Source organism: Pezoporus wallicus, unplaced genomic scaffold (genome assembly GCF_028554395.1).
Source record: "Pezoporus wallicus isolate ANWC-B61680 ecotype Strahan unplaced genomic scaffold, APGP_CSIRO_Pwel_v1 scaffold_11491, whole genome shotgun sequence".
Classification (NCBI taxonomy): domain Eukaryota; kingdom Metazoa; phylum Chordata; class Aves; order Psittaciformes; family Psittacidae; genus Pezoporus; species Pezoporus wallicus.
This window is the reverse complement of record NW_026642649.1, coordinates 920856-947412: the sequence shown is the minus strand read 5'-3', so window position 1 is coordinate 947412 and position 26557 is coordinate 920856. Positions and strand designations below refer to the sequence as shown.

The 26557-nt window shown below is 50.1% G+C and overlaps 1 protein-coding gene across 1 annotated transcript in view; it reads right to left on the bottom strand.

Annotated features, from left to right (window-relative positions):
- Positions 1-16629, bottom strand: part of TRANK1 (tetratricopeptide repeat and ankyrin repeat containing 1) — a 40316-nt gene extending 23687 nt beyond the window's left edge. The window contains exons 1-8 of the mRNA XM_057431656.1: positions 16595-16629; positions 8067-8201; positions 6483-6606; positions 5019-5169; positions 3908-4026; positions 2783-2866; positions 862-1000; positions 167-298 (exon numbers count right to left, since the gene is read on the bottom strand). Of these exons, the coding sequence (XP_057287639.1) occupies positions 167-298; positions 862-1000; positions 2783-2866; positions 3908-4026; positions 5019-5169; positions 6483-6606; positions 8067-8201; positions 16595-16614 (904 nt within the window). The 5' untranslated portion in view covers positions 16615-16629. The remainder of the gene's footprint in view (positions 1-166; positions 299-861; positions 1001-2782; positions 2867-3907; positions 4027-5018; positions 5170-6482; positions 6607-8066; positions 8202-16594) is intronic.
- Between the last annotated feature and the right edge of the window lie 9928 nt (positions 16630-26557).

Sequence of the window (26557 nt, the reverse complement as noted above, 5' to 3'; positions counted from 1 at the left end):
AGAAACCCCTTCAAAACATTAAAACACTTCTCTTCATTGTAATTCATTAGGAAATGGAAGCACAGGAAGTAGTAAACACCGGGGCTTCAAACTTTCTTCCATTACTCATTTTTCTATATGAAAACAAACCAGCACACGCAGAGAAGAAAATAATCATTGTATTTACTGCGTTTCTGGGAATATTCACTGGAAGATGCCACAACATGCAAGAGGGTGCATCCATCTCTGTCCTTCTGGTTGATGCGGTCCTTCAAGTCTGGCCTCTGAGTCAGTAACCACCTGAAGAGATGGTTCTTTCCTGAAACAATAAAACCCCCACTTGTTATAAAGGGTAAGCAGAGATACAGCAGAAACAGATCCTGGGTTTCTCCCCTATGGAGTGGCAAGATGCATCTGTATGAAACCTCTTCTGTAAGACAGTGAGGAGGAGAAGAACGAAGCGATGGTAAGAGCCAGCCGCATTGTGGGAGACAGGATGCTACGTCCTTGCTGACTACCAGCAAGCACAAATTTGAGGTTGACTCATGACTCCTTAGCACATACAGACAGAATCATAAAATCCCAGCCTGGTTTGGGATTGAAGGGAATTTAAAGCTCATCCAGTTCCAACCCCTGCCACAGGCAGGGACCCCTTCCACTAGAGCAGCTTGCTCCAAGCCCCTGTGTCCAACCTGCCCTTGAACACTGCCAGGGATGGGGCAGCCACAGCTTCTGTGGGCACCCTGTGCCAGCGCCTCAGCACCCTCACAGGGAACAGCTTCTGCCTAAGAGCTCAGCTCAGTTTCTCAAAATACTCTGGTTCGTTTTTTCCTTCTTTGATGAAGGCCACCATTGGGTTTTTTAGCTGTGGATGTCACTCACTTGCTTTGATACACAGTCTGATAACAGCATGAAGTAGACACGTGCCAATGGTTTCCACTTTTGCCCCCATGGAGATTAGCCACTTGACTAATTCCGCTACTTCTTGCATCTTCTCCCCATGGCCATACAATTCAGAAGTCTGAGAACAAAGAGAACAATTATAACACATTACACACATAAAGGGCATTGCTTTTTTAATCCTATTTTCATGTCTTTCATGACAAGAATCAGTGGAACAGTAACAGTCATGTCCACTGTAAAATGGAACACTTATATATCTAACAATTCCAATAGAAACTCAAAACAAAATACTCTTCTATGAGTAAAAAAACCCATCTTGGCCGGTTCTGAAGAGCACTGAACCTAAAGTCTATTTTACAATACACATTTCTATAGTTCTTTGCTGTAACTGACTGCAACTTTCTGCCTTAGAGTTGCCTATTAAATGTACTGCATCTGAGTGCACATACTGCTGCGGCTGGATGCTGTGCCTATTAAGCTTTGATGAGGCAGCTTTTGCAGGCAGCTGCCTCAAAGTAAGAAAAGACTGGCAAAATACTTGAAACTGGGAAAAGGGGGTTAGAGACTGAAAGAAAGAGGTATAGGGAACTCGGGCAACCAGTCAGGAAGCCAGAGTGGAGAGAAGGGCAAAGCCCTACTCTCATCCAGCTAAGAAAACATCTGTCATAATCAAGACAACAATGATAATACAACTGCTCACATGAAGTAAAGGTGTCAAACCTTGGGAGACAGATTTCTGGGCAGATAAATTCCTAGCAGGTGATCAGATAAAAGCAGGTCATTCACAGGGAAGTTTACAGACCCGCTTTAAAAGCACGCAACCTGAGCAGAAAGCAGCTGAACTGAAAAAGGATGTTCTAATGAGGACTTAATGAACACGAAGCACAGCCTGCAAGGGGTACCGCAGTCTGGGTAACGGGAGGTGGGCAGAGGAAGCTCAGAAGGAAATTGAGACAATATGCCAGAAGGATCAGGACATGAGGGGGTGGTCGGAAGCAGCGTTCAGACATAATTCCTCCATTTGTGCCAGTCATCTTTTTAAATAGCAGCCTTCACACACGCTTCCAGCATCCACAAATACACTCTTTATTCTAACACCTCGTGCCAGATTTTGACTGGCAAGGACTACTGTTTGCGCACAGCTCCAGACTCGAAATACAACAGATTACAGGGAGAACGCAGTGGCAGCAGGGGAAGGAGAAGAAGAGAGCAAGTTGCAGAAGAACACCATGAAGATCTGCTGTCTGCAGATGCCATCATCTCCGTGAAAGGCATTAGGACCTGTGGCTCCTTGGTCTACAACTGCCTGTTTGCATCTTGCTAAAATCCTCTCTGTCATTTGGAAGGTGTCAAAGCCTTTAGGGAGAAAGTTTAGCAGTTGCTGCCCAGGTATAAAGTAACCTACCAAAAATGTGGGGCACCGAGGGAAGGGAAAATGCCAACACTGCGTCCAGCTCAGCTCCTTATAATCATGCTCAGCACCAGAAAGCAGTCCAGAGACGTGCTAGTAAAGTATAAAAATACTGTATTCTATGTACATTGTAAGTTCTCCTGGCTGGAGAATATATCCAGCTTAACTGATGTCAGTCATTTTTCAGCATTAAATTGCCTGGTTACAAGTGTGACATGGACACATGAGAGGAAGATGTCTTCTTTTGATCAAATTAAAGGAAATCTTAAATTACAAGCAGAAATTCTGCAGAATTGGGATGTTTCAATTTCCATTTAAAAGGCACAGAGCAGCTGATTTAACAGAACCACACAAAGTTCATGTATTATCTTCCATTTCAGTTTTTGTTGTCTGTTTTAGCCCTGAACACAAGATGGCAAAATCCCTCTCATGAAAGGGAACAGGAAGCAACAGACACAAGACAAACAAAAAAGAAGGATGCTACTTTACCTCAAAGAGGTTCTTCAGTGAGACCTGGCTGACCGTGAGATTGGGGGGCAATGCTTTCTTCTCAGACAACAGCAAGAGACAAGACTAGGAAAAAAACCCAAAACGATGGTGATCTTCTAAGCATCACTCAGAAAACTGATAAAAATAAAATCATAATTCCTAAAACCCCAAGTTTCACTCAGAAACTTTGTTTTTCACTGCCTCAGAAGACCTTGTAGGAAAGCAAACGAGGGCCAACAACATCACAGATCTCTGCTTGAGACTGTAACAAAATACTGAGTCTCCCTTTCCACTTTCCAACTGAATGACTGTAATAAACACCGGGCTGTGGGAAGCTATGACTGATGGAAGTTCCCTCCGAAATAAAAACCATGTAGAAAGGTCAGGCCCTCCAATACACCTGGGAAGTGACCCTTCGCTTTAGGAATGGACCTTTGCATTCACGGGGATGAGACTCCCCAGCTACACTGATATCCTGAGCAGAAAGCTAGGAATGCACATCCTATCTTTCTGTGGTTTCAGTTTCCTTAAAAACTCGACTTTGCTCCTTGAAAACTCACACAGCTTAACCAGGGGACAAGGGAAGAACACAGATATCAGCTATCTGGACTTCTGTAAGGCCTTTGATACAGTCCCCACCAACATTCTTAGCTCCAGTTTGGAAAGATACGGGTTTGATGAATGGACAAGGAATTGGCTGGATGGCTGCATCCAAAGAGTTACAGACAACAGCTCCGTATTCAAGTGGAAACCAGTAATGAGTGCTGTCTCTCAAGGGTCCGTACTGGCACCAGTACTATTTAATATCTTCATCACTGACATAAAAGTGGGATTGTACTCGGCAAGTCTGCGGAGAGCACCAACCTGTGTGGTGCAGTTGATGAGCTTAAGGGAAGGTGATGCCTGAGATGCTCTTTTATTTGGGTATCTTTCACAGACAGCTTCAAAAATCCAGCTTGCACACAGAAGCAAAAAGCAGAAGGGACCACAAATAAACATGTATTGTTTTCCCCTGCGATTTCTGTTAACCATACTGGCTCTAGATGGCACCACAATTACAAGAGAGATAACAGCAAGAGACAAGTGGGATTTCAGGTTCATTGTAGGCAATGCAGCAACACTTACCCGCCACTTCCCTTTCTGGGCCACCCTTTCTATCACTCCTTGCCAAATCAGTGCATCAAACCTTGCACTGAAAATATAATCATAAGCAGGGCGGAAAGTTGGTGGAAAGTCCCTTTCATCTGCAAGAATAAGCAATTGAGAAAACCAGTCAGTATACGCAGCCCTTTAAAGCTGGGGGCTCCAACTAAACAACTTCATTGCACAGTGACAAACTTAGCAGTGATTTACACCCAGAGGAATGCCAAATGTAGGGTTAAGCATCCTTCCCACCCAACTGACACAGCACCTTGTTACCCATGGCCAGTCTTCCTTCAACAAGGTGAAAAGGTATTAATCCCTGCCCTCAAGAAACACCTCTAAGTCCCAAGATGTTGTGCAGCTTGTGGCAGCTCTTCCACTTGTGGGCGAGCCCAGCTACAGACACTGCTAAAGCGAAGCAAGGTCCTTAACACAGGGCTACAAGTGCAAGTAAATGCACCAGGGGCACAACCCAGAATCTCCTGGCATGGCTGCACGCCTCATCATACAAAGCCTGAGAACTGGACAAACAGGCAAATAGAAAAGGGGAACTGAGGAGAGGCCAGGGAGAGGTAAGATGGTTATTGCTCAAAAAAACCCACCACACAATGGCAAAGAAAAGCCAAATTCCCCCTTTTTGTGCTGGCCATCAGTAGCTGAGGGAGAACCCCACGCCGCAATACACTGGGCTGTAAAATCATGTTTAAGCTGAGTATTTTCTCATTAGTTTTAAATCTATCGAGCTAAAGAGAAGCAGAGCCACTTGGGCAAAAAACAATGAAAAGTCTCTTGGGTCTGGAGCTCCAAATATGCAATCCTGCCTCCCTAGCTCTGAATTTTAACCTCTTCTACCTATTCCACAACTGATGTGTTCTTATGGGGCAACACACTCCCCTGCACAGTGCTCTGTGATGGCTGGCATCTGACGTACACAAACTGGACCGCACTGATTTTGGTCAGGCCGCTCGCCATGTTCATCATCTTCAAATGGACCTGAGGCACTAAGGACTAAATGAATGATCTCATGAAGGATGCCCAAGGACTCGCGATCGCTACTGAAAGCAGACAAACCAAGCTCTCGAGCTGAGTTTACCGTTGACACTGATGAAGATTCCTGCTATGAAATCAGCGATCTGAGTGCGATCTGCAGAAGTACTCAGGAGAATCAAACCTTTATGAAACATAGAAATTGCCTCGTAAGAGTCTGCCAACATGATCAGTGAGTGGCCAGCTCTGTAGTAAGCCTGAGGAAAAAAAGAACAGAACAAAAAAGACCACTGCTGAGAAAACATTCAGAGATCTTTATCACAAAACACTGCAATTCTTTCCTAAATTCTCTATGTTAGAAAAACGACATGGACTGGTTTTGCAGCTTCTTACACACAGTTCTACAACACCCCGTGACATTCACAGTATGCTACCGATGTGATCACAGCTACTGTAAGTGGTAAATCCTGACACATAAAATCTGGAAAATAACTACAAGCTGGAAGACATACCATTAGTAACTATAACTTAACTCCCTCACAAAGTCTAGAATATACATTTATGTCCCCATGGCACCGCAGTTTGCAGTATTTACCACAATGCATCTATTCTTCAGTCAGTGGCACCTGAACATGTTTCTAGTCACCACTGAATTCGGCTGAGTCTGAGCCACTGAACTGCCTGAGTCACAGGGGAGTCCACTTGCTCCAATAACTCACATGCTGCAATACAGCACAAGTTAAATTGGCATTTGCATGCTATTTTACTGTGTTTAAACCAAATACCTTCTCCTGAAGTCTCTGGGATGCTGTAGTTGTTGGTCCAGAAGACTACTGCACATAAAAGCCAACCCAAGTGTATGCTTCTGTATCATAAACACTGTATAACCACTGCTTACTCCTAACAGATGAATATTTGGGTCAATGTGTAACTTAGTGTAACTTAATCCATGCGTATTTAATCACAAGAGTATGCGTAGTGCATTGTTCTGTCCACTGGAAATACAATATGACCTCGATCACCACACACTGTTCTCAGGAACCTCAGGCTTATTAACATGTAAAGAATATCAGGGCACACTGCCCAAGGGAGACTTCAAAGCTAAGTCCCTCCCAGAGCTGACTGCTGCCAGTGACTGCTGAATCTGTACTGGGAGCCAGGCTCTGTAAGACAGAGCTGGTGAACCTCACCACGGACGGTGCCATGGCCTGGCCAGGGACCTGCATCATCCCTGGGTCTCCAGCATCACAAGGGCACATAAGATGTTATTACTGTCACCTTGTCTGGGATATTAACAAAACAGTTCTCTTTCTTGAAAGCATTGGTGCCTCTCTTGTTGGGAGCCAGAAAGAACCAGCATCTCCTGGTGCCAAAGAGAGCGACTTCATTTTATTAGAAGTACTATCACAACAGTAATTCTGATGCTTTTGTGCAGTTAGACACTGATTCTGGACTTTTCTGCTCTATTTGCTTATCGGGCCTCAAAACTAAAACACAACAAAAAGCAGATATTGATGCTTGTTTTACAAAGTCAGTCATGCAAAAACTGCCATCTTAAACATCTCGATACCTTAACGTACTGTGGATCCCAGTGTAAGCTCTGGTAGGCTGAAAACACTGCTTCCCTCCATTTGCCAAGGTTGTACAAGGCAGTCGATCTGTTGCAGTACAGCACAGCAATGTCCCTGGTACACCTAAATATACATTTTTAGCATAACTGTTTATTCACTTGAAGAAGGACACATTGTACTTTATACTTAGAAACAAGAAATAAAGTCTACATCACCCACTTAACAAAGTTAGAGGTAGAAATGGAGCTGTAGAAAATAAAGACCATTTGAACATCAGCTTCAAAGACACTGTAAATGTTATTATCTTAGTGATATCCTGGTCTCTTCTGAAGCAGAAAGCCAACTCACTGGAATAACTCAGTATGAGGATTTAGAAAGAGTTCAGACCCCCTCGACACACCTAGATAAAGCTTGGTGAAAGCCAGTGGCCAATAATGGGAGAAAATAGGCACAAAAATGGAAGCTACTAGATGGGAAGAATGCTAAACACATTCTAGTCACCAATAAACAACTTAAATGCATTTTACTGTATCACCAGTTGATGAAGTGAACAGAATGATCCACATTTACATCAGCTAAGAAACAGAGAAATGTCTTTTACGTAACAGAACATACTGAGTATATAATGCAGCTGCTGGATCTCGAAAGGTTGTGGATAGAGCTGCACACAAATTACAAACTACAGTCCACAGGGCAGTGAATCACAGAATCCCAGGTTGGAAGGGACCTCAAAGATCATCTGGTCCAACCTTCCCAGGCAATCGTGACCTAGACTAGATGGCCCAGCATCCTGTCCAGCTGCACCTTAGAAGTATCCAGCGTGGGGAAGTCCACCTGGGGAGATTATTCCAATGGCTGGTTGTTCTCATTGTGAAAACTCTTCCTCCAGTGTCCAACCATCTGCTGGGGGATTTTACTGGGGAGCCTGCACAGCCTGTCTTGCCTGCACTCGAACAAACAGCACACACCACAGCACTGCATCCTTCACCTTATTCCTACCTCCTCCTTACACTCAAGAAAGCTGTTTCAACTACAGTGAATATGCTCAGAGCACTCTCTTGCATGCAAGCAAATCCTGATGAAGCAACTGACAGCAAGGGGCAAATTGATGCTCAGGAGCAGATCCCTGCAATACGATGAAGGGATCAGGCAAGGGGCAGGCACTGGATGTAGCCTTCTGACATCTGCCCTCGCTCCTTCCCACTCCCTGCACATACTCCAGACTTGCTTTACTACTTGGTATAAATGGCTAAGAGGGAAAATAAACTGATAGCTGATGTGAAATTAGGTTAACAGCAGTTTTAATACATGGTAGTAAGGAATGTTTAACAGTTAGTACAATACCCAACCATTTAATCATTAGTAGCATTAGCAACAGCTGTTAACTGATGAAATCAAGCACTTAACATTTAGAAAGAAAAGACAAAAAAAAACATTTTTGCTAAAGAATTATTTTTAACAAATCAAAGAATACTAAAAAAGACCCCCAAAAGTGAACAAAGTAACTTGAATGAATCATTTTAAAGCAAATTAGACGACCCATGTAACAACTGGTTTACATCTTGTAATTCAAGAGTACTTACGGGACCCACTGCATTAAACAACCGAGCATATGCAGAGCTTGATCATACTTTCTGATGGCCATAGAGTAATTCCCATTTTTGAAATCCTGATTCCCAGCTTGCCTCATGAACTGTGCATATTCCATGGCATCCATGCTAATGAAGAGGGGGGGGAAAAATCCATTAATCAAACAAAAGCAGTGATTTATGAGACACTTCTTTCCCTAAAATCCACTCAAATTTTCACCTCAGTTTTTGCATCTTTGAAAAGGAGGACAAAAGAAGCACTCTTTTTATTGTTGGAACAGTAAAACACACCTCAGGTGAAAGCCTCATCTTTGCTGTTGATGCCCCAACTTCCCAGCTATGTTTTAATGAACCAGACCTACCACCGCTATGCTTTTTTTCCCAGTTTTCTTCCTCAAGTCTTAAACCTTTTAATTAAGATCCCAAACGATTTAAAGGCATGCACACACAATAAATGCACAGGGAAATATCAGAGGGAACAAAGAAATACATGATGCTTAAGAAATACATGAAGCTATTAACTAATCCAACCCAAAACTTGCTTTTTATTTATGACTTCTTTTGCCCAGCCTGTCTGCCTGGACATTCAAGAATCCAGTGGACACAAAGCACCTCTGAAACTTGATTCCTGCATGACAATAGTGCAACCTAAGTATATTAGCAGTGCATGAGAACCCTGAACCAGATTTCGGACAGCTATGAAAACGAACATAAGAAAACAGAGGTGAAAAGAGGCATTGACTGAAACAGATTTGAAGAATAGAAATATTTCATCACTGAAATTGTGATATCAGGTTTGTTACATCAAACAAATCACCTGGTGAAGCAGTTAGATAAAGGGAACAAACACAAGAGGAAAACCCAGCTACATGTATGTTGAGAAACAGCACATCAAAATCACAAAGGAGAAAGAAACTCAGTGCTAAAGCCTTGCATAGAATTACTCTTCCCAGATGGGTTTTTATGATCAAAACCCATTTCCATTACCTGCAAAAACCTGCACGAATCTCACAAATCTCAGTACTATTAAGTGAGGGTAAGTTGCCCAAAAGGAATGCACAGATTTACTCATTATCCTGGTATTAGTAGGGCTGGAACAAAGCCAGGAACGACCTGTAAACTTCACAACCTGCCAACAGAACATCATGGTTTAACCTGGCAGGCAGCTAAACCAGTGTGTCATCAAGGGTATTGTCATCTTAAAGATAAAACACAGCACTGTACCAGCTACTAGGTCCAGTACAGGAAGAACATTAACTCTATCCCAGCCCAGGACCACTTCACAACAGAGCACATTAGATATTTTTAAGTCTATGAACCTCCAGACGAACCAAGAAGTATTACTGATGCACTTACTGTGTAGTATTCCCCACAATGAACCTGAAACACCGAGAATCAGGATTGCACTGTGACCACAGAGGTACGAAGAGGCACGCTATGGATGGCACAGTGCCTCCCTCCTTTATCCAGGGACACCTGCACCAAGCACAGGAGGAAAGCAGCAGCCCACAACCGTGAAGAGGCAACAGCAGAACCAGGCACTCGCATCCCAACTGCTTCAGGCTGGCTGGGAAAAGGCCTGTCAGAAGTTGTATCTTCTTCAATTAAACAAACAGACACCCCGGTGAAGTCTGCAACCCAAACATCACCTCGCTCATTCCAGGGAAGCGCCAAATCCAGATGGAATTCCAGGCTACGAACTAAACCGAATGAAAATAGCTCCCACCTACACGGCGAAGTTCAACGATCAGTCACATTCGAGGAGTAATTATGATGTCTACCCCAGCAAATTAAATCATCACTTCACTGAGCAGTGTGCGTACACTATGTGCCTTAAAAACACTGCTTCTCCAGGCAGCAAATCAAGTGTACTCACAGCGTAAGCTCTTACACTGCATAGTATGAGCACTAGTGAGGAGAAGGAAAGGATAAAACAGAGCAACAAAGCAAAGAATAAAAAGCAGGTGCTAAGAGACAGTTCCAACCTCATAGTTCTGTAATTCTCCCAGCTTTCAACTTTGTGGCTTCAGCAGGTTTGATGAATGATTTCCACCAAGAATAACACCCAACCAGTTCAACTACGCAGGAGCTTCTTCAGGTGGGAATGCACGTGAACCTGTGGTTTTCTACATCACAGCTGAACTCTGAGCTTTTTCCTTCTGCTAAGATGGCTATGCTTCCACTTAAGGTGACACTGCTACCCAGAACCGCATTTACCTCACTTTTCCTTGGACTCTGCTGAAAGCACAACTACAAATAAAAGGTATTTACAAGGCATTTGACGGATGATAGAGCAAAAGGACCCCACTTACAACGTAAGTTTTAAAGGGGCTTTCAAACATGTCCTGTGTTGAGAGATGCTGGAACTGAACCCCCTGTTTGTGCTCAGGAGGTGGCATCCCCCTCCCGCTCCAGGGAGCAGAACACAGATCCCTACCCTTTCCCAGCACTGCAGTTTCCCATCCAAAACTCCAAGCTATAGGTCACTTAAACAACTGGGATGCCTGCTGCAAGCTTTAGCAACTACACCCAAGTCTGGAGACCCAGGAGATGCACAGGCATGCAAATCTAAGTTCGTGATCCAAGAGAAACCGCCGTGCTGACTCAGCTCAGCGCGCCTTGCTATTGCCCAACATCCTCCTGAAGAGTAAACAGCTTTAACTCCAAACCAGGGCATTAACTGGAGATACATAAAGTCTACTGAGCACGGTGAGCATTAAACAATGCTGTTGTCGGTTACTTCTAGTGGGTCACAACCGCATCTGAATATAGCTGAAGGTTGTGATGAGTGCTGTGTGTTAACCCCTACTCCCTGCAGGATAGGGAAAGAGGAAGCGTAAAAGCAAGCAAACTTGTGTGTAAAGATAAGAACTGTTTCATAAGCGAGAGAGAAGTGGAAGAAGAGAGAAAGAAAACAAGAGGTGCAAAGGCAACATCCACCATGTCCCACATGCAGGCCAAGCTCCCAAGCTCCATCCCAGCCACGCACAGTAAAGAGATGTTCTCCTCACACAGTGGAGAGTGATAGAGTCCAGGAAACACACAAACGCGTGGGGGTAACCCTAAGGTCGAGCAGACCCTTCCCAGTGCACTGCTGAGACCTTGTCCTTCACAGATACCACAACAAAGAAAACCAAAGACAGGATGGTGTCCTCTGCTCATGGTTTATGGTTCCTAAAGCCACCAGCATGACCATGACAGCAGAATGAAGCACATTTACGCCTACTCCAAGAATTAAAACAAAACATGATACAGTTAGGTAGGAAACAATCGGATCCAACCCCTACTGCTGCCAGTGGGCAACATTCCCATTTCCTCCACATGTTGCCAACTCTTACGTTACTGCGATGGTCAGCGTCCCACTGGACTGTTCCAGTCAGAGCATCCTCGGAAGCAGAGCGGTTTTGGAGGTTTAAAAAGCTAAGTGTTGATTCCTCTCGCCCTGAGGAATAGCCCTGTGGCCAGTTTGGGTCAGGTCTCCTGGCTGTGCCTCCCCTCATTTCCCTCCCCATCACTCCCAGCTCCTCGAAGTCCTTGACTTTGTGTAAACACTGCTTAGCAACATCAAACCCACAGTGCGTTATCAGCGCTGTTCTCAGGCTAAAGCCAAGACGCGGCACTGCACCAGCTGCTGGGAAGAGCATTAACTCCATCCCAGCTGCAAGCAGGACAGGTGGCATCTCAGAACACCTTTCTTCCTCCCCTCGCCAGCTGAACTTACACTGCTGCTCAACAAAAGCTCTTGTTGGAGGCTGCCTCACAGCTTGCACCAGTGACACCTATGGCCTCCTTCCCCAGCACATCCTGTTTTCCTAAGAAACCAAACAGCCTTTTCTGCTTTCAGTTTCAAACCTTCCTTTGTAACCTACCAGTTAACAGGGTACACATAAGATGGTTAAGGCAAGCGTGGAGTCGCACGAGTGCCACTTGCATCCCAACCCTCCGGTATTGCAACGAAACCAGACAGGAAGCATTACGCACATGAATACAGCTGTATTCACCTACGAGCAAGCTCTGCATGGGGGAACCACCCCAGCAGCACACAGTGGACACTGCAAAAAGATGAGTGCTCACACTGGGTGACTCCCTGCTAAGGAGCACTGAGGAGCCTGACAGGGAGCGCTGCCTCCCTGGAGCTACAGTCCGAGATGCTGCCAAGAGGGTTCTGCAGCTTGTCAAGAGCACAGATTGCTACTGCCCGCTGCTACTCTTTCACCATGGAATCACGGAATGGTTTCTGCTGGATGGGACCTTAAAGCTCATCCAGTTCCTAATGTCCCACCTCAGTCTCCCCTCTGGCAGGTTAAAGCCATTCCCCTTGACCTGTCCCTACATCCCTTGTCCCAAGCCCCTTTCCAGGTTTCCTGCAGCCCCTTCAGGCACTGGAGCTGCTCCAAGGTCTCCCCTTCAGGAGCCTTCTCTTCTCCAGGCTGACCCAGCCCAGCTCTCTCAGCCTGGATCCAGCCCTTACAGCACCCCCGTGGCCTCCCCTGGGAGGACCAGTGGGGTCCATATTCATATGGGCACAACTGATACCACATGCCAGAACCTGGGCAAATCAAGGAAGACTATAAAGCACTGGGGGTGCAAGTGAAAAATACTGGTGCCAAAGTGATCTTTTCCTCTTTTTTATCAGTTAGAGAGAAGGGTGCAGCCAGAAATAGGCATATTTTGCAAATGAACTACTGGCTTCAGGGCTGGTGCCATCATGAGGGTTTTGGCTTTTATACCAGGACATTCTTTGATGACTATAGCCTGTTAGGGAGGGACGGGATCCACCTTCCCTTCTCTAGAGGGGCAAGGGAATCTTTGGCAGCAGGCTGGCCAACTTGATGAGGTGGCTTTAAACTGGAGGGCTTGCGGGGTGAGATCCAAAGTGGCCTTGCTTCCACCATTGCAACTAACTGGGGAACAAGCCAGGGCAGCCACAAATGCTCCGTAACTGCCTCCCAAGATGAAAGCCAGAAGGCCAGTCACCCCAACTCTATGTGTACTAATGCAACTGGACACAAAGAGGCTCTGTGCCCAGTCAGAAAGCTGTGGTACCATAGCAATATCTGAAACGTGGTGGGATAAGCCCCAGGACTGGGTTTGTCCAGCCTGGAGAAAAGGAGGCGCAGGGGAGGAGGCCTTATCACCATGTGCCAGTATTTAAAGGGTGGCTACAAAGAAGATAGAGACTCTTCTTACAAGGAGGCACATGGAGAAGACAAGGGGTGATGGGCACAAGCTCCTCCTGGGGAGACCCTGACTGGACACAAAAGGGATTTTTTTCCCAGTGGTAACAATCAGCCATTGGAATAATCTCCCCACGGAAGTGGTGGGCTCCAACATTGGATACTTCTAAGATCTAGATCATGTTTTGCCTACAAAGATGATCCCCGAGATCCCTTCCAACCTGCAAGTCTATGATTCCCTGACACATATACTTATGATTTCCAGTAAACTAAGACAGGACTTGCATGTCCCATGTTATATATGATGCAAACCCAAGTCCAATGTTCCATCTCCAGAGTCATCACTGCTTTACAACTCAAAAAAACCCAACCCAAAACCTCATAAAAGAGCAGAAAAAGGTTAACCTTGTTTCCTCTGAACCAACCACCATCTGCAAATCCCTGTCCAGCTCAGCCATACAAGAGCTGGCTCAGCTCGAGGAAGATGTTTACACTGCTGCAGTTGTTTGCTCAGCCTTGTCATCAGAGAGGGCTGGCCGGGTAGGAAGACCATGCCAACAAACTGCCTCGGTACTTCCTTTACTGTAGAGATGAGCTCAAGATGGTTCTTGCATCTGAAACACAACAACGCAAACAACCCCAGACCAGGAAGGCTTTCAAGGTTGCGCAGTTGGCAGCCAGCGCTTGACAAGATTAACTGCGTGTTGATAAAAACACGGGGAGGAAACACTCCCTCTCGCATGTGTTCATGGGGAAGCAAAGCCTCTTCCCCTCTGCAACAAACCCCACCAGCCTGGAGCTTATTTACGTGAACTGGAATAAGACCCGATGGGTGCCGAGAGCTCTTTTTGCCTTTCCTCCTCCTGAAGCTGCGCCCAAGCTCATTTCCGAATGCCCTGTTTTGGTAAGTGACCACTCCACGACCTCGCACAAGAGGTCTGGTTTCCAGGGAAGGGATCCAAGCCCCGCTGCAGACACCGCTCAGCTCGGCGCTGTGCCAAAGGAGTTTCTCTTTCTTCTCCACAAGCGCTCTTCCAACCCCAGCTCCCCCGTGCAAACCGTACCAGGGCAACGCACGCTCCCAGCTGCCTGGCAGAGCAGGAATGCACTCTGCTGCTCCTCCCTCAACTTCCCTGGCAGCTTCCCAGCCAGCACAGCCACCCTCAGCACCAAACACCCTGCACCCCGAAACCAACACTCCTGACGGGTTCCTTTCCAGGGAACCTCCTGCTCCTGCACACAGGGAGATGGGGAGAGTTCCCCCCAGGTGGGAAACCACCCCAAGAGGCCAAATCTCTCACGGCAGAGCGGTGCAGATGTGCAGAACCACGCACACAGATGTGCAGAACCGCACACAGAACCACGCAGATGCGCAGAACCACACACAGAGATGTGCAGATCTGCAGAACTGGACACAGAACCACACAGGTGTGCAGAACCAGGCACACAGATGTGCAGACCCGCACCATAGATCTGTGCAGATGTGCAGAACTGTAAGCAGAACTGTACAGATGTGCAGACCCACACACAGAGCCGTACAGATGTGCAGACCCGCACACAGAGCTGTGCAGATGTGCAGACCCGCACACAGAACCGCACAGATGTGCAGACCCACACACAGAACCGCGCAGATGTGCAGACCCGCACACAGAACCGCACAGATGTGCAGACCCGCGCACAGAGCTGTGCAGATGTGCAGAACTGTAAGCAGAACTGTACAGATGTGCAGAACCGCACACAGAACCGCGCAGATGTGCAGACCCGCACACAGAGCTGTACAGATGTGCAGACCCGCACACAGAACCGCACAGATGTGCAGACCCGCGCACAGAGCTGTGCAGATGTGCAGAACTGTAAGCAGAACTGTACAGATGTGCAGACCCGCACACAGAACCGCGCAGATGTGCAGACCCGCACACAGAGCTGTACAGATGTGCAGACCCGCACACAGAACCGCACAGATGTGCAGACCCGCGCACAGAGCTGTGCAGATGTGCAGAACTGTAAGCAGAACTGTACAGATGTGCAGACCCGCACACAGAACCGCGCAGATGTGCAGACCCGCACACAGAGCTGTACAGATGTGCAGACCCGCGCACAGAGCCGCGCAGACCCGCGCAAAGAACCGCGCAGCCCCGCAGCACCGCGCACGGTGCGGACCCACGCAGGGACCCGCGCAGCCCGGGCAGCTCCCGCCGCCGCGGATGGAGGGGGGGGGGGAGGGTTGGGGGGGGTTGGGGGGAGGCTGCTGCAAACACCGCGACCGCGACTCGCGCAGACCCCAACCCCCCCCCCCCCCCCCAACCCCCGCGCTCGCCACGCGCGCTCCCGCGGGTCGCTGCCACCGGCCGCGCGCGCACCAGCTGTCAGCTGACCGCGCGTGCGGCCCCCTGCCGGGCCGGAGGACCGTCGGCCGCCGCCACCACCGAGCGGGGCGGGGGGGGGGTCTGAGGGGTTAAATGGGGCGGCAGCTCCGCTTAACGGGTTAAATGGGGTGGGGGCGGGAACCCTGAGGGGCCGTGCAGCCGCCGAGCTGTGTCCAGAGGGAAGGGAACTGCTGCGGCGCTCCACGGGTTGAGGGAAAACTCGGGAGCGAGGCGGCTCCTGTGGGCACTTCCCGTTGCCAGAGTTATCAGGGACTCACAGCCTCCGTGGTGCGGGAGGGGACCTCAAAGCTCCTCCAGCTCCAACCCCTGCCACGGGCAGGGACCCCTTCCACTGGAGCAGCTTGCTCCAAGCCCCTGTGTCCAACCTGGCCTTGAGCACTGCCAGGGATGGGGCAGCCACAGCTTCTCTGGGCACCCTGTGCCAGCGCCTCAGCACCCTCACAGGGAAGAGCTTCTGCCTAAGAGCTCATCTCAGTCTCCCCTCTGGCAGGTTAAAGCCATTCCCCTTGGCCTGTCCCTACATCCCTTGTCCCAAGCCCCCCTCCAGCTTTCCTGCAGCCCCTTCAGGCACTGGAGCTGCTCTCAGGTCTCCCCTTCAGGAGCCTTCTCTTCTCCAGGCTGACCCAGCCCAGCTCTCTCAGCCTGGCTCCAGGGCAGAGCTGCTCCAGCCCTCGCAGCACCTCCATGGCCTCCTCTGGCCTCGCTCCAACAGCTCCACGTCCCTCTGATGCTGGATCAGGACTGCAGGGGGGGTCTCCTCAGAGCAGGAGAGAATCTCCTCACCAGCCCCATCTTCCTGCACCAGGCTGCAGTAACAACCCAGGAGCCATTGCGTGCGTTTGCTTTGCCTCAGCAGGAAAGGTTCAGGATCCTGATACAAGTCCCCGTGTTAGCATGAGCGGGGCAGGTAGCAAAGGGTTAATAGGCCCAAAGAGGGGGCGAGGGACTGTGCACCCACCTGGGGAGCATCAGGAGCATGGGGAGTCCCAGAGCAGATGGATCCGGGTCTGGCCCAGGATCTGAGCTCTGGGGAGGGATGCGGTTTCAGTGGCCTTGGGCACTCTGCCACGAGCAGCTGGTGAGCGGAGTGGGAAAGCAGAAGGCATCTGCTGGATCTCAGCACGCAGCCTGGGACAGAACACGTTCCGTCTCTTCCTCGTCCGTGTTGCCGCTGACACCTGCGTGCACTGCCAGCATCAGGGGGGAAATTTCCACCTTTCAGCATTTCTACCTGCGTTACAGTTTGTGTCACGCAGATGGGTTCATCGTACTGGGTGCACGCAGCTTTAAAATCATACATGATCTGTGCCCAGCTCCTCATTTCCCTGTTGAAGCTGATGTGAATAAGTCTGTTTCTCTGTTCGGCTGCAGAGAGCCACCAGCAGACTCTCCTAGTTGCTCCTTTGCTCTGACACACTCAGTTTTAAACTGAGTTGGTTTGGGTGACGATCTGTTGAAGAAGGGAAACACCAGGAACGATTTAATCCCTAGAAATAATTCCCCAGGGCCATAGGTGTCATGGGAAATACACAGGAATGTGGTGAGGTTTTCCCTTGGAGACATTGAGGACCAGTTAATTAAAAAGAAATAGAAGAGAAGGCAGCGGAACCGCGGTCTTACCAAACTCCTCGCTGCTGAGAGGAGATGCCCCAAGTGCCAGTAAAGGAGTTTTGAATTCTTTGGGTTTTATAATCTTTGGATCTTTTTAATGCAAAGATCTGCTTAGTTTGGGGTCTGATAACCTACTCTCCTGAATACCAGCTTCAAGTCTGCTTATCTGCGGCATGTACTTACTGTTCCAACTCGAAAGTATTAAGCCCATGGAGCAGTGTTTAAACTTAGTTGTAATGTGTCAGTGACCCATTCAAAGTCAACAATCGCTTTATTTGGCTTGAGCAATTAAAAAGAGAGTATTTAGAAATAGTAAATAAGGCTTAAGAAATCACCGGAAGGTGGACAGTTTCCTTTAGAAAACAAGAAGCAGAGACCATGCCCTCTAACATGAGGCAAGGCTACAAAAAGGCAAAGACCTGCTACAAGGAGGAAAATACTGAAGAGTGAGGAAATCACTTCAGAGGGTTTAAATTGCTGGGGTTTCAGGCTGCAGCTCCAGCAGAATAGGAGTTAAAAAGGTGGGGATTGCTTGAGAACAAGAGCCTGTATTTTCTGTTTGTTTTTAAGGAGAAGCAAGCTAAGCAGCATTCCAGTACGTAACTGGGTTTTTTCCTACCCTGGTACCTTTATAGACCTCTTTGTAAGAAAAAGCATTTTCATAGCTGATACAGCAGTCTCTGCAAAGGCCTCCTCATTTACCCTTAAATAAGTCTCCTTGATATGCATGTTAATGGGAAATGGTATCTTTCACCCTTCTTACAGTTTTTACTGCAGCAAAGTTTAGGACAGCTTCTCCAAGCTGTCTCCAGTTGGTTAGAAGGAGATAACTGCAAGAATGCAGACCACAGAACCTTGATCCACAGATCTCTGCTGTTTTCAGCTTGTCCTGGCAAGCACCCCCAGTGTCTGTGCAGTTCTTGGAACCCTTAGCATGGCTGAGTGCAGACCCCACTCGTCTTGCAGTGGATTTCACGCAGCTTTAGGATGCTGGAGAAAACACTAACACAAAATCTGTGCTTCAGTGGCTGGCTGTGTATCAGCAGCAGAAGCAATAGCACTGCTGGTACTGATGCATTACTAAACTTACTTAGAGAGAAGAAGCTGCTTTAAGTTAATGCAGTGTCTACCTAAAGAAAAAAACAAAATGACACAAAGCCTCCTATCCCAAGACAGAAAAACTTTGGATTGATGTTCCAGTGAAATCAAAGTATGCCATATCTGAAGGGGGCCTACAAGGATGCTGGAAAGGGACTCTTCATCAGGGGCTGTAGCGATAGGACAAGGGGTGATGGGTTCAAACTGAAACAGGGGAAGTTCAGGTTAGATATGAGGAAGAAGTTCTTTACTGTGAGGGTGCTGAGACATTGGAAAAGGCTGCCCAAGGAAGTGGTGAATGCTCCATCCCTGGCAGTGTTCAAGGCCAGGTTGGGCAGAGCCTTGGGTGACATGGTTTAGTGTGAGGTGTCCCTGCCCATGGCAGGGGGGGTGGAACTGGATGATCTTAAGGTCCTTTCCAAGCATAACTATTTTATGATTCTATGATAGAATCATATATATATATATATATGTGATATGATCTATAATTCAAGACAGTTACTGCTGCTCACCTGCCACAGGGTCACTTGTGAAGCTGCAGTAGTTATACTCTGAGTCAGTATCTCACAGTCCAGGGCTAGGTGAAAATGTGCTTCTGCAAGTAGAAGAGCTGCTCAAGACTACGTGTCACACATACACAGCCTCAGGCAGGTACAGATGGCAAGAGGAGGTTTTGCTAGAAAATATTGCCCCAATTGAGATTCTTCTCCCTAATTTATAGTGCATTTTTATGAGTTCTGAAGGAAAGCAGGTTCTGAAAGCTCAGGAAGAGAAAATCACTTTGAAGTCCATGTGCTAGGTATTTATATCCCCTCATCATACCCTGCGTGTGCAGCACTGTCAAGTAAGGAATTAAGTCGACTTTATAGGACCCTGGGGCACCTAGATGAGCAGGGGGTTGGTGCAAGGCCCTGCAGGGCATACCTAGTAGAATTTGGAACCAGAGTTCATTCTTCTTGCCAGTATGTTAACCATAACATCACTTGTCTGCCTAAAATGCAAGCATTTATTTATATGGACCTTAAAATGCCCATAGTTGCATTTCCTAGGGAAAAAATAAGTAAATTGCTGTACAAGGTGAAGACTTGCTACGCTCCAGGGATGCTGGAGTGGGGGTCCTTTCCTTCTTGGTCTTGGGGACTGCCCGCCTATATACTTACATATTCCCTTAATGCAACCTGTGTATGGGAACTTGCTCTTCTTTGGTTCTCACTGGCACAGTAATCTGTTCTTTCTTTCCTGCCTGAGCTGGTTGAACAAGCTTATCCTCCTGTGATGACCACTGTGGTTTGTGTTCATGTCCCGGGGCCTCTGGTACCATCCTATTTTTGAGTGTTGTGGCTCCCATTCTGTTCTAGGATAGCACCACAGTCAACAAAGATACAGTTACATCTTGTCACTATAAACTAAGGCTAATCTAAACCCAGCCTAACCTCTAGATAATTACTATCACTGGTAAAATAAGGCCAAATCACCTTAGGCCAGCAGAACCCAGACAAGACCCTGCATTGTCAAGCTACTGCAAGCCCTTCAGCCTTTCACTTGCAGTGTGAAAATGGTCTTTACTTGGCTGCAGACTAAGCCCTGGTTCTTAGGGAGGCACTGCCGTAGGTGAGGCATTCATAGTCATCCTTCACAAACCTACCACAGCCTTACTTGTTATGTCTTCTTCTCATTTGCCATAAAAACCTGTCACAAGCAGAACGCTCATGTAAATGAGTCACACGTTGGTGCGGAGGCAGCATTCTCTGTGTTCCCAAAATGATACAAAGATGGAATTTATGAGATGGAATTGATGCCAACTTCTTTCTTCTCCCCGTTTCCAGTAACTGCGTCATTATCCCGCAGCGTTCGGAGTTTTCCAAGCTCCTGTTCCCAGTGATGCTGGTTTTTCTGACAGTCTGCTTATCTTTCCCTTCGGAACAAAAACCCCTTCTTGGCCGGTTGGGAAGCGTGACACAAAAGCCCTCCTTTTCTCCTTCATTTTTGTGACCTGTGTGACTGTGTATTCTGCAGAATGTAAGACTTATCCTTATAAACCATCCTGTGAGCTCTGGCTGGTAACTCCTGTATGATGGTGTAATACTAGTGCAGGGCATTGCTTGTATCTGTCACTGTGGGTTTTCCCCTGGGATTTAGTATGTTCCGAAAGACCGGTTCTTTTGGCACAGTCTCAGTTAGCCAAAGCTTAAGACAAACTTAAAGGTACTTTATTAGCTGCAGAGAGTTATTATGTACTCATAGACGTAAACTGAAGAATAAACACTTGAAATTATATACAGTTGTCCTCAGCTTGATACGTAATAAAGAAATCTTCTGCAGTGAGAACAATCAACCCCTGCAAAAAGCTCCTCAGGGATGCGCTAAAGCCCCCATCCCTGGAGGTTTCCAAGATGATCTTCTCTAGGCTCCCTTTCCCACCAAAGGTTGGACCAGAGGATCACAGGAGGATGCTTGGAGGCTCTTTCCAACCCGGGCTCTACTACGTTTCTGAGATTATTGCGTGATTGGGCCTTACAAGAATGGCAAGATACATATGCTGGAGTTTCAATACCTTAACCTTTCCTTTTGTAGATGAGGTGGCTCTTGGGGGACATCTGAGCCTGGAGCCAATGACCTCTACATTCCTCAGCTTTCTAAGGTGAAATAAATGCAGCCACATTTTACTAAATACGGAACTGTTCAGTTATTGTTCTTCACCTTCCTCCTCCTTCCTTTGTCCCCACTCCTCCTCACTCAGCTGTTTTGCCTCCAGAACGAACAGGTTGAGATGGTGGGTGCAGAAGGAGCACGTACGTCTCTTTACCCTGGTCGCGCCTGTTGCTTTCCCAGCCCATTCTTCATCACTGGCTTGGCTCAGCCCCTGCCTCCTGTAAGACTGAGCTGCTCTCACAGCAGTGACTGCACTTCATGCAAACAGTCTTGAACTGGCTGAGTTACTCCGAGTTGTTTAGGAGCCATAAAAGGAGATGGCAAAGGAAGGTAACTACTTGGGCGATACTAAATGAGTTCCATGCCTCTGCAGCTTTAATGCTGGTGTCAATAGCTGGGTTAAAGTCTAGCTCAGAGACATCCCTAGAGCGGTCTTTCCATGCACAACAGGCCTTGTGGAGGTGTAAAAGATTACATTGCCTTCCTAACAACGTACACAGTGCTTGCTGTCACAGGGCTCCAGCCCCTGCTCGGGACACGCTGTGCCACAAGTGGTTTAAGCGTATAAAGAATGCCATTAGTCATGTTGCATTACCCTTTACTTCCTATGGGCTGAAGATTCCATTAAACATTCTTTTAAAGCTCTTATTCTGAAGCACGTGATTTCTCTGGGACATGTTTGTTGACCTCAGAAAGAAACTGTGGTAAACAGGAGCCCATCACCAGCATTACTACGTCAGTTTGGAGGTACGCTTGTGAAGTCAAGCAAACATCCTGCTATAATCATCCTGATAGAAACTGCAGCTCCAGTACCTCCACGAAACCACACCTACACCACAAACCTCTGCCCTGACACCTGTGATAGCTGCAGACATCATTTATGGCCAGTGTCATTTCTTTTACTTACTCTGTCGTGTGGGGAGAGTCAGGATAAGGCCCGGGGAGGAGAACCAGGGTCAAACACAGCCCCTAGAACGCCAGGTCCATGGGATGGGGTGATCCAGATGAGGTTGGTCAGGCCCTTGAGGCTAGTTGGTTTCTCCAGGGCCCTGACATGCGGTATAGCTTGCTTGGGTCCTCGAGGGACAGAGGAAGACGTGTGTTTGCCGCATGTCAGTGTCAGGTGCATGTTGGCATCACAACGTACATGGTGCCTTCAGTTTGGAGCCGAGTCTGCACCCCGTTAGACGCAGGTCCGCAGTAAGATGCAGCAGTATCTGACCCAGGTTTGGTGCTGTACTCTCAGGAGCCAGGAGAAGATGATGGCTGCCCAGGAAAGCAAGAGCTTTAGGTGGAGTAGCTCGCACAAGCTCAGCATGGCTTGAGACACGTGTCATGGATGTGTTCCAAAGGATGTTCTTCCCCACAGAGGGAGGCTTTCCCGTCTGTGAGAAAGGAGCAGAGCTAACAGGCGTGATTTCTAGCATCAGCCTTGTGCCAAGGCCCATCCTTTCCACGCAATGGATGCGCCTCCATCCTGAGCTGTGATGTGCGGGTTCCCGTGTGGAGTGACAAGGAAGTGGTGGGACCTGGTATTCGCTCTCCCATCCAAGAGAAACATTTTCCCTTGGAAACGTACCCACAGCAATGCCTCTACAGCTGCAACGGAAGGGATGGAGGAGCTACGTAGACAGGGCTTTATGCATCACTTCATGCTGCCATACTCATCTTTATGAGCACCTCCTCCCAGTGCCCCTTCACCTGCACCCGAGCATCCCAGACCAGCCAGCACTCCTGACCTCCTACCCATTCACTCACAGCGCTGTCTGTGCCAGCGGGCTCACCCTTTCCAGTTTCTGTTTCCCTTCCCCTCATTTAGCACCAAGGACACGCAGCGCTTTGCAGGCTCGGTGACGCCCGGCAGCGCGTGTGCGTGGCAGGGACGCGGTGCAGGAGCAGGAAGCGCCCCAAAGGCTCCCCAGCTGCCAAGGTCCGTTCCTGCACACGAGTTCAGAGAGCGGACGGTTTCGTTTCCTGCCTCGTGACCGGTCCCACAAACACAGCCCTGCCGTGCCAACAGGCACAGCAGTGACCCTGGTGCCCGCACTGGGGTCAGAGTCCCTTCCAAGCCAAAAAGCAGCATCGCCCGCTTCCTGCTCCACAGCTGAGGCGGTGCCCTCGGTGTCTCTGCGCTGAAGGGGACACCCCTAAATAGCAGAGGCAGAGGGCTCAGAGGTTACATGACATGCAGCCATTAGTCCCCATCAGCCACTCGTCCCTCTGAGCACTGATGTCTGTAGGTTCACATAGACACTGGTGCCTGGGTACCACCTGCAACATCCCACCCATGAACTTTGGCTTGTTTAAGTCATGTAGTCTGCTTTCCCATCTTGTACCGATAGATAGAACACAACAGCTGTGATTGTGCTTTGACAAAGCTTTGGTCTTTTAAAGTGGCTTTGCCACATTATTTGGATGCACTCGGTGGTAGAAGTGATAGAACACCCTCTCTGACGTGAGCATGACTTCCTTTCTCCATCCCAAAGTGGGCAGCAGGGTAAGTAATGTCAACACAAAGTGCAGAGGTGGGTGATGCATGGGTCAATATAAGTGGCATGGGATGGAAGGATGGATAAGGAATTGGCTGGACGGTTGCTGGTGCTCAACAACTCCATGTCCAAGTGCAGACAGGGATGTGCGGTGTTGGGACGGGGGTTCAAGGCTGAGAGAGCTGGGCTGGATCAGCATGGAAAAGGCTCTGGAAAGGGAGACCTGAGAGCAGCTCCAGTGCCTGAAGGGGCTGCAGGAAGCCTGGAGAGGGGCTCGGGACAAGGGCCTGTAGGGACAGGCCAAGGGGAATGGCTTTAACCTGCCAGAGGGGAGACTGAGCTGAGCTCTTAGGCATGAGCTTTTAACCTACCTGGGTTTTTAGATGAGCTTTTAACCTACCTGGGAGACTGAGATGAGCTCTTAGGCAGAAACTGTTCCCTGTGAGGGTGCTGAGGCGCTGGCACTCGTGCGATGCAGCCTGCTGCCACCAGGGGGCGCTCTCCTCCTGCTACTAAACAGCCATTTCCTCCTGCCACCTAGGGGGCGCTCTCCTCCTGCCACCTAGGGGGCGCTCTCCTCCTGCCGCCTAGGGGGCGCACTTCTCCTCCCACCTAGGGGGCGCTTTCCTCCTCCCACCTAGGGGGCGCACTTCTCCTCCCACCTAGGGGGCGCTTTCCTCCTCCCACCTAGGGGGCGCACTTCTCCTCCCACCTAGGGGGCGCTTTCCTCCTGCCACATAGGGGGCGCTCTCCTCCTCCCACCTAGGGGGCGCTTTCCTCCTCCCGCCTAGGGGGCGCTTTCCTCCTGCCACCTAGGGGGCGCTCTCCTCCTGCCACCTAGGGGGCGCTCTCCTCCTGCCACCTAGGGGGCGCTCTCCTCCTCCCGCCTAGGGGGCGCTCTCCTCCTCCCACCTAGGGGGCGCTTTCCTCCTCCCACCTAGGGGGCGCTCTCCTCCTCAAACCTAGGGGGCGCTTTTCTCCTCAAACCTAGGGGGCGCTTTCCTCCTGCCGCCTAGGGGGCGCTCTCCTCCTGCCACCTAGGGGGCGCTTTCCTCCTCCCACCTAGGGTGCGCTCTCCTCCTCAAACCTAGGGGGCGCTCTCCTCCTGCCACCTAGGGGGCGCTCTCCTCCTGCAACCTAGGGGGCGCTCTCCTCCTCCCGCCTAGGGGGCGCTCTCCTCCTCCCACCTAGGGGGCGCTTTCCTCCTCCCACCTAGGGTGCGCTCTCCTCCTCAAACCTAGGGGGCGCTTTCCTCCTCCCACCTAGGGTGCGCTCTCCTCCTCAAACCTAGGGGGCGCTCTCCTCCTGCCGCCTAGGGGGCGCTCTCCTCCTCCCGCCTAGGGGGCGCTCTCCTCCTCCCACCTAGGGGGCGCTCTCCTCCTCAAACCTAGGGGGCGCTTTTCTCCTCAAACCTAGGGGGCGCTCTCCTCCTGCCGCCTAGGGGTCGCTCTCCTCCTGCCACCTAGGGGGCGCTCTCCTCCTCCCGGCTAGGGGGCGCTTTCCTCCTGCCGCCTAGAGGGCGCTTTCCTCCTCCCAGCTAGGGGGCGCTTTCCTCCTGCCACCTAGGGGGCGCTCTCTGCCTGCCACCTAGGGGGCGCTCTCCGCCTGCCACCTAGGGGGCGCTTTCCTCCTCCCGCCTAGGGGGCGCTTTCCTCCTCCCGCCTAGGGGGCGCTTTCCTCCTGCCACCTAGGGGCCGCTCTCCTCCTCCCACCTAGGGGGCGCTCTCCTCCTCCCACCTAGGGGGCGCTCTCCTCCTCAAACCTAGGGGGCGCTTTCCCCCTGCCACCTAGAGGGTGCTTTCCTCTTGCGGCCTAGGGGGGCGCTCTCCTCCTCCCACCTAGGGGGCGTTTTCCTCCTGCCACATAGGGGGCGCTTTCCTCCTCCCACCTAGGGGGCGCTTTGCTCTTGCCACATAGGGGGCGCTCTCCTCCTCCCACCTAGGAGGCGCTCTCCTAATGCCGCCTAGGGGGCGTTCTCCTCCTCCCACCTAGGGGGCGCTCTCCTAATGCCGCCTAGGGGGCGCTCTCCTCCTCCCACCTAGGGGGCGCTTTCCTCTTGCCACATAGGGGGCGCTCTCCTCCTCCCACCTAGGGGGCGCTTTCCTCTTGCCACATAGGGGGCGCTCTCCTCCTCCCACCTAGGGGGCGCTTTCCTCCTCCCGCCTAGGGGGCGCTCTCCTCCTCAAACCTAGGGGGCGCTTTCCTCCTGCCGCCTAGGGGGCGCTCTCCTCCTGCCGCCTAGGGGGCGCTCTCCTCCTGCCGCCTAGGGGGCGCTCTCCTCCTGCCACCTAGGGGGCGCTCTCCTCCTGCCGCCTAGAGGGCGCTTTCCTCCTCCCAGCTAGGGGGCGCTTTCCTCCTGCCACCTAGGGGGCGCTCTCTGCCTGCCACCTAGGGGGCGCTCTCCGCCTGCCACCTAGGGGGCGCTCTCCTCCTGCCGCCTAGAGGGCGCTCTCCTCCTCCCGCCTAGGGGGCGCTTTCCTCCTCCCACCTAGGGGGCGCTTTCCTCCTCCCACCTAGGGGGCGCTTTCCTCCTGCCACCTAGGGGCCGCTCTCCTCCTCCCACCTAGGGGGCGCTCTCCTCCTCCCACCTAGGGGGCGCTCTCCTCCTCCCACCTAGGGGGCGCTCTCCTCCTCAAACCTAGGGGGCGCTTTCCTCCTGCCACCTAGAGGGTGCTTTCCTCTTGAGGCCTAGGGGGGCGCTCTCCTCCTCCCACCTAGGGGGCGTTTTCCTCCTGCCACATAGGGGGTGCTTTCCTCCTCCCACCTAGGGGGCGCTTTGCTCTTGCCACATAGGGGGCGCTCTCCTCCTCCCACCTAGGAGGTGCTCTCCTAATGCCGCCTAGGGGGCGTTCTCCTCCTCCCACCTAGGGGGCGCTCTCCTCCTCCCACCTAGGGGGCGCTCTCCTAATGCCGCCTAGGGGGCGCTCTCCTCCTCCCACCTAGGGGGCGCTTTCCTCTTGCCACATAGGGGGCGCTCTCCTCCTCCCACCTAGGGGGCGCTTTCCTCCTGCCACATAGGGGGCGCTCTCCTCCTCCCACCTAGGGGGCGCTCTCCTCCTGCCACCTAGGGG